This window comes from Acipenser ruthenus, chromosome 6, assembly GCF_902713425.1.
Source record: "Acipenser ruthenus chromosome 6, fAciRut3.2 maternal haplotype, whole genome shotgun sequence".
Lineage (NCBI taxonomy): Eukaryota > Metazoa > Chordata > Actinopteri > Acipenseriformes > Acipenseridae > Acipenser > Acipenser ruthenus.
In genome coordinates, this window is record NC_081194.1 from 15,914,752 (window position 1) to 15,928,141 (window position 13,390).

The 13,390-nt window shown below is 34.5% G+C and overlaps 1 protein-coding gene across 30 annotated transcripts in view; it reads right to left on the bottom strand.

Moving 5' to 3' along the window:
* Positions 1–13,390, bottom strand: part of LOC117411263 (triadin-like) — an 86,231-nt gene that overhangs the window by 36,078 nt on the left and 36,763 nt on the right. For 21 of the 30 annotated variants that reach the window (XM_059025105.1, XM_059025098.1, XM_059025108.1 and 18 more), the window contains 11 exons: positions 10,140–10,175; positions 9,190–9,234; positions 7,995–8,036; positions 7,169–7,207; positions 6,976–7,011; positions 6,319–6,348; positions 6,190–6,219; positions 5,593–5,622; positions 3,240–3,266; positions 2,362–2,388; positions 1,838–1,858 (listed from right to left, as the gene is read on the bottom strand). In XM_059025105.1, the coding sequence (XP_058881088.1) occupies positions 1,838–1,858; positions 2,362–2,388; positions 3,240–3,266; positions 5,593–5,622; positions 6,190–6,219; positions 6,319–6,348; positions 6,976–7,011; positions 7,169–7,207; positions 7,995–8,036; positions 9,190–9,234; positions 10,140–10,175 (363 nt within the window). The remainder of the gene's footprint in view (positions 1–1,837; positions 1,859–2,361; positions 2,389–3,239; positions 3,267–5,592; positions 5,623–6,189; positions 6,220–6,318; positions 6,349–6,975; positions 7,012–7,168; positions 7,208–7,994; positions 8,037–9,189; positions 9,235–10,139; positions 10,176–13,390) is intronic. The other 9 variants (XM_059025104.1, XM_059025091.1, XM_059025080.1 and 6 more) reach the window with 6 other exon arrangements.

Consider the following 13,390-nt stretch of genomic DNA (forward strand, 5'->3'; position numbering starts at 1 on the left):
TCTCCTTTATCTTAATTTATATCTTTGAATATTTTTCAGCCAAATTTCTTGTCTCTTCATGCACGGGAAATGAATGAAAACTTGCTGTTGAATTGTACCATGCTGAAGCTGATCATAACGGGACACAGCAGTACTACAGTTTTCTTCTCGTAGTTGATATTTAAATACTTTAGTTGTAGTTGTGCCTGAACTACATCTCATCCTTTTTCTCTCAGAACTTAAACAAACAAGTACAAAAAACTATTTTAAAACCGTTCAATACAGCAAAGGAAAAGATGTAAACAACAGGATTTCAAATAAATCGCTCATTCGCCAGAAATTGAGATATTGGAATGTGATGTCACTTGGTGCAAGTAGCGTATAGCTTTTGGCTTTACGAAGACCTGGGGAGGACGGAAGCCAATAGGGAGTGAGAAGAGGTGGGACTAAGGGAACAGCAGGAATAGGGAAAAGAAAAAAGGGGAGACTGCACCATGCAGTTTAGTTTAGTGAAAACGAAACTTTTCTAGCCCTAAAGGCTGCTTGAGTAGAATAGCTGGCACAGAATAGCATGTGTGTGTGTGGGACCCCCCTCTGGCGTCGGGGCCCCGGGCCTGCAACAGCATTCCAGATCTGTTTGCTTTTCACCATGATCCTCTGCTTTACTGAATCAACATAACCTTCTTATTTCCTTACACATATTACCCTTGAACTACATCCAAAAGATATGTAACCCATCCTTTCAAATACTAACTTGGAAAAGAAAATCACAAACAGTGCATTGAGACAGGTGACTGAATGATAAAATGTATCTACTTAAACAAATGCATAAACTGCTTAAACTAGACCACCGGCTATGCTGCTATAACATCACTTTCTGTATACCACATACTAGTTACAATCATCACTGAGAACCCTCACATAAACCAAATGCCATTGTATTAAGTTTTGTAAAAATGTTAGCTTTGTTTGTGGGTGGTGGACTAGCTTTTTCTTTTACCACTTCAGGTTCTGTAAAATAGATGTTGTAATTTAAATATTTATGAAACGCATACATGCATAGATACATACATACATTACATACACACATACATACATACATACATACATATGTTGTATTATAACAAAAACACAGAACACACTGCATTTGGAGGTTATAAGGTACAGCCCAAGCTCAGCATTTTTACTAAATCCACTAATTGTTCATAACCAGTGAAGTATAGGCGTCTAGTTCATTACATTCAAACCTGTATTGACGAACACTATACTGTAGAAGGACCACTTGTATATCGTGACCATTGGGAGAGTCATGGGATATGGATAATCCCAGGTAGCAAACAGCAGGTTTCGTTTCAGAACAGCCTCACACAAAACAACACACACTAAGGCAAGAGGTCCAGCAATGAGTTTGGAATGTAATTTGTCATTGTTTCCAGTATAACAATAGCTTGAATGTATTTGTATTTCAATTCTAGTGTTGCTTAATAGAGGCTGCTAATCTCTCTTTTAAAAACCCAACAAATCAGTATGATACGAGTATGTACATGATAACAGTCTCAATAAAGCTTAAACCCGGGATTTTGTTGTTGGACAGTACTGAAGGTAAAGGTCACGTTTAGTCAAATGCATGTTGCATTATAGCCTGACTCACAAGCAAGATAATTAAACGTTTTTACCTTCTGCACTTAATAGAAGTAAATCAGGGGCAAAGTAGTTAACTGAACTGATTTCATATTTTCCATCCCCCATGAAAGCTCAGGGCATAGCAAAGCATTTTTGGCTCACAAAGCACTAAGAATTTCTAATTCTATCCTGCAGAAAAAAAATAGCAGACATATTTTTTCCCCACAAAACATACTTGCTGTTTTTTTCCCTTTAGCTGTAGAATAAGGTAATACAAAAGTAAATCAGTATAATTATTTATTAATTTACATGCATGACAGTATTAACTGCCGATATTTAGGTTTTACATAAGAACAGTTTACATTAAATTTATTGTTAATTATAAGTCAAGTCTCCATTTGAATGTATTAGTAGCAGCAACTACACCTATGATTTTGCTGAGAGTGTAGATCTCAGAATGTCAATGACAAAACATTTTACGTTTAAAGCACAACCCACTTTATAAAAACAGATTACATATTTTACTATCATCTTTTCGGCTGTTGACTTACGTACAATATGTTTATGACTTACCTGCAGAATGTGTTTATAAAGGGTTCAGGGGCTACTAATCATGTTGAGAGTGTATTCATGTCTATAGCTAATGTTATAACTATATGTTTGTAAGATACATTAATGATTATTTCATTGCTCTTTAAGAATAGGAATAGGTGTGCTTTCCTTATAACAAAAAAAAAAAAAAAGTTTTTAATACTGTACCTTTTGATTTTTCCTTTTCTACCTGGGCTGCAATATAATAGAAAGACAAATTATGTGTAAAAAAAAAAAAAAAAGAAAAGAATTTAGAAAATACAGTAGCTCATAGTCCCGATTTTAATGATGGGGCAAACCTCAAAATGTGTTTGCCCCTACTTTTGATTAAAAAAACCAGGACAAACTGTAGGAAATTGCCTTTGCCCTGTAATGCAATTTTGGCAACATGTTTTGCCCAGTCCTTCTCTGTCTGCATTAGTGCCAGTGGTCAGCATAACTTTCAGGGTGTGGTCTCATTTGCATGTTAGCTTTGAGTGATACTTTAAATACTGCATTTTCAAATGGCACTATTGCAGTAAAGAACACCTTTTTGTTCATCAAAATCGCAGCAAAGGCAATTGCTAGGGCTATCGTTTTCTTGAAGGGAATGTCAGTTGCTTCTGATTTGCTAGCAGCCTCTGACTCTCACTCTTTCTGCATTGTTCAGCGCTGACAGAATTCCTCCAGCGCCCAGCTCAAACTCCCTTCAAAATCACAACATGAAGGGGACAGCGCAATCCAGCCCAAAAATAAAACACTGGCTCATACTTTTAACGCGTTTCCTCAAAATGGGCCCAAAGTGTTCCATACTGAACTACATCATTAAAAAAAAACTGTACCAAAGAATATGTACAGGTTATGACCTACGTTGAGCAAATAATAGTAATCCATTTATCTGTGGAGGTAAGCAGACAGGGTTGATTCTTTTGAATTGTGATTAATGTAACATGGAAAATCATTCAGCCAGCAGCAAATATATAATACATGTTTAGTATAAAAAAAATGTCCAGTTGTGAAATGCTCCCTTGTATAATTAACATCATCAGAAACTGATTTTAACTTACCAGGAACTTTCTCCTTCTGGGGTTTAACTGCAATAAAAACAATACGATAAATCAATGCAAATTTATAAAAGGTTCAAACTACAAAAAGGTTATACTGTTTGCTACAAAGTTATTGAACACATATAGTTAAGTGCCATTGAAATGAATAAATACGTATAAAAGTATTCAGGAATGATAACACTTATTATGCATCTGGTTATGGCAACATTTCCAAAGCTCTTTTCTCCAAATTGTCATTCCCAATTTTGTCACAAAGGGAAATTGAAAGCAATTGATTGGAAGGTCATAGTGTAATGCATATTGAGCATTGCCCAAACAGCTGATATTGCTGTTATTGTGTGCTTGGTTAGTACCAGGATCCCACAAGGTCTCATCTTTGACATCTGTGCCAGTGAAATGTGTGTTATAGATTAATATGACTAAATACAGTATTTGGAAAGTAACTCAATATTTAAAACACTGACAATATGGGCACCATGAGTTCTTGATTAAGACCAACATTATCTTGTTCTCGACCATCTTTCTAAATATAGAAGTTGTAGTGAATTCAAATCCTTTACTGAGATTCTGCCAAAATTAAAACTGAAAAAACTAAAACAAAAATCTGCAACCAGCAGATGGCGGCATTGTTAACAAAACTGCAACGAAATGTGTGGAGTAAAGAGCTAAAGCAAATTCTTTAATCAGCTAATGACAGGACGGACCTCTTTGTTTATAAAGGACATCATTGTGATATAAATAAACAGTGAAGTGAATAGACAGTTTTGCTGCATACAGCAGTAAATCAAAGTTCAAGCTTTGCTTAAGCTTGGAAAAGGCATGGTAGACTGCAAAATGATTCACACATTTAAACAACAGGTAAACCCTGGTAAGTGTCCTGTTTCATCAGAAAGAACACAATTGGATAATACTGCCATTCTGTGTGCACTGTGCTGTGAAGTGGTGATATAGGGCTAAATATGTATTATTGTGTCAGTGTTAAATTATAGCATCACTATGTATAAGAGGGTTGCACAGCGGTTTAAGACGACTATATCAGTAAAGGGGATATCCATGAATTGTGTGCTGTGACATGTCATACAACTGACAAGCATTTAACCCTGAGCCACAGATAATTCCTTAGGTTTATAAGTACAGTGACTTACATTTGCTAAGACACGCAGCAGCAGCAGCAGCGCTACTAAATTGAGATCTTGACCTTGAGGACCTTCTATTAGGCCATGGTGCCCTGCATCGTAATGAATTTGTCACATACAAGTGTCAAGGCATGCTGGGAAGCCTTTGTTGGTGGTGCCTACAGCATTTCGTTTAACAATGTGTTATGAACATGTTATAAACAGTAATCATCAGTTATATATAATAATAACATTATACAGCAGTACAGTGTTGTAATAACACGTAACTAAGGCTTTTATAAATAATGTATTACACGCCTTGAAGATGAAAACGAATGCATCATTAAAACGTTACTCAAACTGTTATTCTTTGTTAATATTTGTCAATAACACATTTATAGATGTTTCCTAAATGGAACCGAGAACTCCTGTTTGCTCTGTTTGGGGTTAATTAATCAGGACTGGCAAATTATTGCTAGATTGCTGAGCTTAGTTTATTCTGGGGTTCTGAACTCACCTATGGTACTGCTAGCAATGCAATTACTACTGCCACCTTAGTGAGTGGCTTCTGCTTCGGATGCGAGGATATTTCTAAATGGATGAGCATCACAGCAACAGAGGATAATTTCTCCTGGCAGATGTTGAGTGTGTGGAGTCTCCATTACTGTCTATACTGATACATAAGGCTCACTTGTGTCTCACACGTTCAGCTTGCCAACATGCACCATGATTTCCCAAGCATATAATATACAGTAGTTGGTAAATCACAAGTGATTTATACAGAATCATTTAAACTGTCACAGTTATAGTCCTGTACCAGCTACAGCAGTCACAATACATCTGCAGCTGAAGTTATTTTGTCAGTGATCTGTGTTTCAAGTTTGGTCTCTTTTTACAGCAAAACATAGAACTGGACATGTTCATTGATTTATTTTTGTAATATGTTAATAAATTGGATAACAATACGTTTTTGTAATACAAATGTAATTGCTTGTGAACAACCATATGGTTTACTGTTAAATTTAAATTTTGGTGTGAAACTTTTTGAAAATATTACCAATATGATCATCTATTGAATATATCCTGAATTGATGCTTACTGTACTTCATCTGAATTTAATAGGGGATATGTTAGTCCATACATATTTATATTTGATTTAATGACACTTATTATTAAGTGTAACCTTACATTGTAATTGGTGTACATTTGTAATTAGTCACATATAATATATACTGTACCTTCTTTCTTTACAACATTTTCTGGTTTACCTGTAATAAAATAAACAGAACTACAGTAAACATGTTTAATTGCAATACTGGTACAAATACTTCACATTACACTGTTTGTATAATTGTGGAAAACTTAAAATGATACTCTATACCAGTATCATCAACATTTTTCATATAACGTTTAATATTCCATTATACGTTTAATTCTCCATTCTTGCTTCTAAAAATGCAAGTTTTATTTCTTAATTAGTGTTAGAACTCACCACGGTGTGCAACTGTAAAATGTTTCCCCTCTGAAACTGTGGCTGGGGGTTAGTAATGAGAAACTTTGATACAGAATCATAGTTTCAGAGGGGGAAATGAATTACAGCAGCACTCATGGTCACTGTTAAAACCACCTCACTTAGAAATCCAGGTTTACAATGCAGTGGTTGACAAAATGAGCACATTAGAAGCACAGTCAACAATGATCCCCTTTCATTAACAACCTGTTGAAGACCATTCAGATAGGTCCAGACATCTAATTGTTAATTGTTAATTGTTTAATTATAGCCATATTAATACTTATTATATACGGCAGTGTATAAGCTTTGCTAACATCAGTACCTTCTTTCTTCTCCACCTTTTCTGCTTTAGCTGCAATGCAAAAGTTATTTTAGAGCAACAATACAAAATTAATTTTAGAAATAAAAAAGCTGTTGTAAGTAAACAAGTTAATCATATGAAATTATTTACCTTCTTTCTTTTCTACCTTTTCCACTTTAGCTACAATGGAGAAAACATTTTCATGAATCAGATTTTTTTTGGGTGGGGGGGCAGGGGGGTTCTTACTATGGCAATACTTTGCTCTCAATGGAAAACACAGGAAGCACAGGCAAACAAGACCTTAAATAATCTGAAAGTACTGTAGAGCAGTAGAGCAACTACTTATGGGTGTAATTTCAATCTGGAGGTGCACATTAGAAGGGTAGCTGAAAAGGAATCATGCTTAAATGTTATCTATATTACAGTATATGTTAGCTAATTACTAAACTGATTTAGGAAGTTGTTTTCTTTTGGTAATAAATAGTTAAACACGGCACTGCATAGCATATTGAGCCAGTCCAGGTTTTACATTAGGCTTAGTGACACCTGAGCTTTGTTAGGCATATGGGACACGAAAAAAACTGATGAGTCTGGAATGGAACAAACTGCTGTGCAATGGGAGTCTTTTTTCTTTCTCTGCAATGGTTGTGAATGCGAAAGATGAAAATAATGCACTATTGTGATCAGTAGGTGGTGTTATTGGACATTAAATTGGAAAAAAATGTAGTGCACATTTCAAATTATATGTTAATAAAACAAAAAAAAACTAATTACTTCAATAATTAAAGCAATCAATTTGAGGATTACCTTGAACTGCTTTTGGAACGAGAACCTCCTCAGGTTCTACAAAAATATAAATTTGGTAAAAGCTCCAGTCTTATCTAACACCGTTCTTGGACATACAGTATAGCTGGTATTATCCCCCCCCCCCAGTCCAGTTAATCTATGCCTCTGTGAAGCTCTACGAGATTCACAAGAGGAAAGAAAAAAAGATACTTACTTTTAGTTTCTTTTGGCTTTGAGGCAGGTTTCTTTTCAACTAAAGAAAAATAATATTTAGAAAATGTGAACATGAAAAAAAAAAACATGAAAATATTAAGTGCTATACTGGCCAATCAAATTACATCTGAGTTTAAGAAAAGTGATTTACCTTACATAGTAATATTTAATTTTAAAATGCTTTATTATGCATTATACCTTACTAAGTATTACAAATAGCAAGGCAAATGGACCTATAAGAATCCCGGTATGAAGTATAAAGTGACAGGGGTAGGTTTTGTCAGCAGATCTTCTAAGTGGCATCGCAGACCATATTGTTGGGCTTCTGTATTAATGACTCATGATTCTTTTTTTTTATGGATGTGTGTACCTTTCAGTTGTTATACAAAATGCTTTTTGAATATATTCATAGAAATTGTCATCTTTGTGACACGAAATAAAAAAAAAGAAGAATAATGACATGCATTTCCAGGTAACTGTAAATACCTTGCTGTCAACTTGCTCTTTCAGCAAGCAAATAACTAAAAAGGGTACATTTATATTATAATAAGCATTTATCATAGTGTTATCCAGTGCATTTTTTCAGTGGTTGCATTCTCTTGGGAAATAAGTAACACAATCAAGTCATTTTACATTAAACCATTACATTAAGCCCCAGGCTACTCATACAGACCCAATGCCATTACACGCATATATATCCATCTACTTTGCAAAATATTGTTAATGGCAACATTCAAAACAGCCACCCTAGCCAAGTCAACCTACTGTAACATGCATGCTATCTAAATAGCAGTGCATGCAGCACCAGCTCAGGCGAATTCTGTTACCTTTTGTTTCCTTCAGTCTACTAGGAAGCTCTTTTCTTTTTTCTAGATATAAATAAGTAACAAAGACATTTTACCAAGGATAAACAAATTAAAACACCCACATTAGGTAAATTAGCCAAAACAGCCTGCAAGTGATAATGTGGTACTATATATAACCCATATTGTTGGCTCCTTCTGCATATATGTACAGTAATTACAGACATATGGCTGCTGAGTCACTGAGATAACAGTGTAGTGTGATTACATTGGACAAGGATTCATGGCTTGCCTTTTCATTTTAAGGTTAGTGTCTTGGATTTAACAGTGAGTCTGGTTTCCACATTTACAGGACTCATCTTTAGATGATAGTAGCCAAAGGATTTTAGAAGTTAATTTTATTATGTTATCTTTAAGCATCATGGCAGAAATGGACTTAAAAAAAAACTGCTGAAATACATGTATTTGTTTTGTTTTAATGATGTCACATTCTTTATATGCTGCAATATCCTGGGCCAATAGTATTTTCTCTTGAAGCCTAGATCATGCCATCTGTGTTCATCTGTGCAGCTAAATGATAACACTAGCCTCCTTCCAGAAATACCAGTGTATTCATTTGTATACACTTTATAACTGAAAAGTCAATAAAAAAATTATTTTAGGTGTCAGCTACATAATTAGACCATTGGGGAAGTAATCACTGTCATTTTTAAGTTAAAATGAATCCATATTTAGACATATCCTGTAAAACAAGGAGTTTGTAATTGTAACCTGTAAATATCCATGTAATGTTTTGTTCTTTTTTTTCACAATGAAAGACGTTTGGTATGAAACAATTACAGACATGCATCACTCAAAAGACATAGTCAAGGGGTGCCTCTTCCTGAAACTTAAATGGATGTTTTTGTGCAATTGGAGTAAAGCCTGGTGTTCCTGAAATGCATGGACCATGTATTGTAGGGTATTATCCAGACTTGTGACATTTCCATACTATTTCAGCAAATATTGGTTCAGCTGTGTTCTAAAACCTCTGATTCTATTCTGTCCAAGCTTATTCATTTCAGGATCAATTCTGACCTTCACTGACTCTTGTGATTGAAGTTCAAATGTATCTGTGCTAACAACTGTGACATTTGGCTGATCTTTTATAAAAAAAAAAAAATGAAAAGCATGCTAAACCTTCTATGACGTGCTACAGTACTTTGGCTATAATTCATACCTGGTTCTTTTGCTGAAGGAGGAGGAGCTTTCTGAGCTTTGGGTTCTAAAAAATAAAATGAAAGGAAGTAAAAAAAAAACCTCTTGTAATTGCATTTACAGCAGCCAGCACCCAGCATGTTAACTTTGGTTACTGTGCACAGTGCATTGATGCCAGATTAAGAAAGCCATGCTTTTCCAGCTCAATTGCATAGCAGATTAATTACTGTACTATATGGTATATTAGTGTTGGTAGTTGCTCAGACTATACAGTGTTTCTATTAAACACATTTTACAGTTCTGATGAAACTAAATAGATCAAAATATTGTCACATTTCAATACATTCTAGATCTGATTCAGATCAAAATGTGGTATCACATGGTTTATACACATGGTCACTACATCTATACAGTTTATAATTAACATAGCATTTTGACATCTCAACTCTATAGCCAGAACTTAATGGTTTTCACTTTGAAGTTGCTGCCTATCATATTTTTGGCGAATTAGGTTAATGTGACTGATTCATTTGTTATGAAAGTAGCATCTCTAACATGCCCTATGTTATGTTATATACGGCATACCTGTTTCAGTTACAATGGGCAAGACCATAGATCTTATAGACCATGTATAACAATGTTCTGAAAATCTTGAGATAATGAAAATGGTTTGGCATGCTACTTTACAGATAGGTAAGGTAAAGCATTGTCAACCAGTATATTCATAGCATAACCATGGGAAAAGCATGGTAAGCTGCAAAAATGGCAAACTGTTAGGGCCATGGCATCCATACACTCTACTTACAGTCTTATGACAGATATTTTTATACAACCCCTGTGTCATACAAACAAACAACCCCTGTTCTTCAGTATTTAAACCCATTCACATCACTACCGACACAAGCCAGCCATTAATAAAACAAAGCATACTCCATCAACTACAGGGACACAGATTAAAATTACATTATTTACTTGCTGTGGCAGTTCTAACTTTTGGTTTATCTTTTGCTGTTGAGAGAAAGTTTAAAAATGATTTAAGAAGCAGGCCTTCAAGAATACATTACTCCCATTTGAGAAAACTTAGTTACAATTGTATGGTATTTAGAACATTTGTATTGTCATAATGTTCCTATATTTTACTTTCCAACCCAGACAAATTGTCAAAGACCTTCTTATACATTATTAAGGCAACACGTTGCAGTCTCAATCTTTTTCTTTTCAACGCAATCTGCACTTGCTGAGTAGGACTAGAAAGCTCATTCAAAAACTATTATGAAACATTTTCCTCTATTCTGATGGAAATGAGCTGCTACACTGAAGGCAAAAGAGGGGAGCAAAAATAGATCAGCTGATCCAATCTATGTTCCTGGGAACAATAGTGGTACAGTGCCATTAAAGTTGTAAGAGAAAGTGAGAAACATTGACAAGAAGCAAAACAAGGTATATGAAAACAAATAGATGTGGTAATAAGTGATTGCTTCCTAACCTAAGAAGGACAGCAGAAGTATATGTTGTGCAGCATAGCTGGTTACTTGGTGGACTAACAATACAACATACACATTTAGATTGCTCTGTAATGTATATTTCAAACAATTTGATGCAATATTGGTGTATGTAAAGATACACTTATCTGTCAACAGCTAAATCCCTTTAAATATGCATAGGGCATTGGAGGGTGTGTTGAATGAATACAGACTCACATAGGTTAGAAGGTTGAATGGCTCCTGGGGACTCTCTATACCTGTTATTATCATTTCTGATCCATTGATTCCAGGCCTTGGTCCTGAACAACCCCATTTCAAAAATGTATTTTTGTCCACATTGTAAAACTCTAAATTCAATGTTTAAGTAAACTAAAACCCTCCATCAGATAGTTAGTGAAATCAAAGGTTAACACATTCCCATAATGCCATCCATTGATCACTGATTTGATTCATTTTTTTTAATTCCATACATTCCTTTAATTCCATCCATTCCAGAGTCAGAGAATTAGAATATTGTATTTTTTTCACTATAGGGATAAAAAAAACTATTTTAAATATTTTTCAACAATTCCCATTCCTAAAAGCACTTGTGCAACTATTTTGCAGATTCAGTCTTTTTAGTCTATCATCTGCAGACTCAAACAATATGTTAAACACCAGGGGGGTCAAACATCAGTGTTATTGTATCGAACTCGCGGTATAGTAATGACAGCTTTAGTAGCAAATGATTTTCAAACTAAATTTGTTAATAAAATCAATCCGTTAATGCTTTGAAATTGAGTCGATGAGGTTGTTAATGAAAGCATTTCTAGTTAAAAAGTTTAATTGTCGCATGTCACGCACATCAATTCCTGTCTCAACAACTAGATATGGGGAACTCGTTAATCAAAATGCATGTTAAGGTGTTCAAGAAAAACGAATGGAAGCATAATTCACGTACAGGGAGACGGCTCTCCCACCAGCGAGCTGCAGCCAAATGGAAATACAAAATAATGGGAATATCTATTTTGTGTATAATTTAGAACTTCATTTAAAATTGTGTATTTTGTAATCCAGAATGTACATTTATTTAGAACACTTCACATATAAAATACTGATTTACGATTATCTGGCATATGGGTAAAAATCAGATGGCACAGATTTAAAAAAAAACTTAAACCCCACTACATTTACTCTCGTTCGGGGGGATAATTTTGACACAGCTTACTGTATACAACTCTTTTAATGTGCATTTTGCAATCTTTTTTTTTGGTTAAAAAGAAAAAAAATGTTTTTTTTGGATGGGGTGGGGGGTAAGCCATCCAACTAGGCTTGGTTGGTTTATTTTCTTATGTTGACATCTACTTTTGTATATATTTTAGTATGTACGATTGAAGGCTATAAATAAATATGTTTGAAGTGCCATTTATGTTTGTAGTTGTTAGTTATTATACATGTATACCATGTATGTAACACTTCATTATATATTTATTAAGCTTTTAAAATTACAATAGAACTCTCTAACCCAATACACAAATTGTTTATAATTGTTTGGTTCAACATGAATTCCTCTAATCATGTTGAATGCATTTTTTTCTGGTAAACTACTTAGAAGTAGCCACCGAACACTTACAGTATTACAAGAACATTTCATATGCAAACTGATGTGTGAAGGTAAAAGTGTACATGTGGGGGGAGGCTGACAACATTATAAATACATTTAGGCAAAATCTGTCAATGATCTGTTGCCTGTAAGGAAACTGTATTGTAATATCTACTATGCCGTTTTCCATACCAAGATGTCATTATTTACTCTTAGGTTTTTATTTGTATAAAATCTACAGTACAGGCCAGTTGTCATATAATGTACATATCCAGAGTTCAGATACAGCTACAGCTGATTGATAATTTCTGTAACAATACACTAGGTGCAAATAAAATGATCATTTTAGCAATACATCCAACGTTCCGTAAGGTTACAAATGATCAAAACAAGTGAATAAATCTCCATAACCACAAGTATAGCAAAGGCTTAACTACAAATATTGAATTATCTAGGTAGTTTGTTAGAAATTAACCCTGGTCCTGTACACTCTCTTGCTCTGTATCGTTGGCGTCACAGCCGCAGTTTGTTACATATCTGTTTCAAGGTGAGTTATGTACTATTTCATTAATTAAAACCCTCCTTTTCCAAGTGCAAATTATCTCCTGATAAATGATGACAATTAACACAGATTTCCTTTTAAATTCCCACGCAAACAAAAGAAAGTCACAAGAAGCCCTGCTCGTTAAGATATTAACATTATTTCGTAAATCAACATAATTTCGAAAATCACATTAGCACGATTATTTAATAACAAAATAGGCATAACGACCGCTTGAAAATGCCAAAATCAATGCTATGTACTGATTGTCTTTGGCTTTAACATTTACAACCTTTTGAAAATCCTGCCCACTGTAACTTAATGTATTACATCTTAGTAAATGGTAACTACATGTAGGTATTGCTCCTGTATTTGAAAGTGTATGCAAAGTATGTTTGAGATGAAACCATACATAAAGGTTGAAATCTTATACTCCTCTAGGAGAGTATACTGCAGGTTCTGTATTGGACTCATCAAACATGTTGTGTTATACATGAGTGCTGTTCAGCACCCATTTAAATAAATTATTTTTTGTTAATTAAGTATTTATATTGTGACCTTTAGAGCCAGACATTTCTGTTGTTGTACCAAGATGGTTGTAATTAAGTATTTCCTG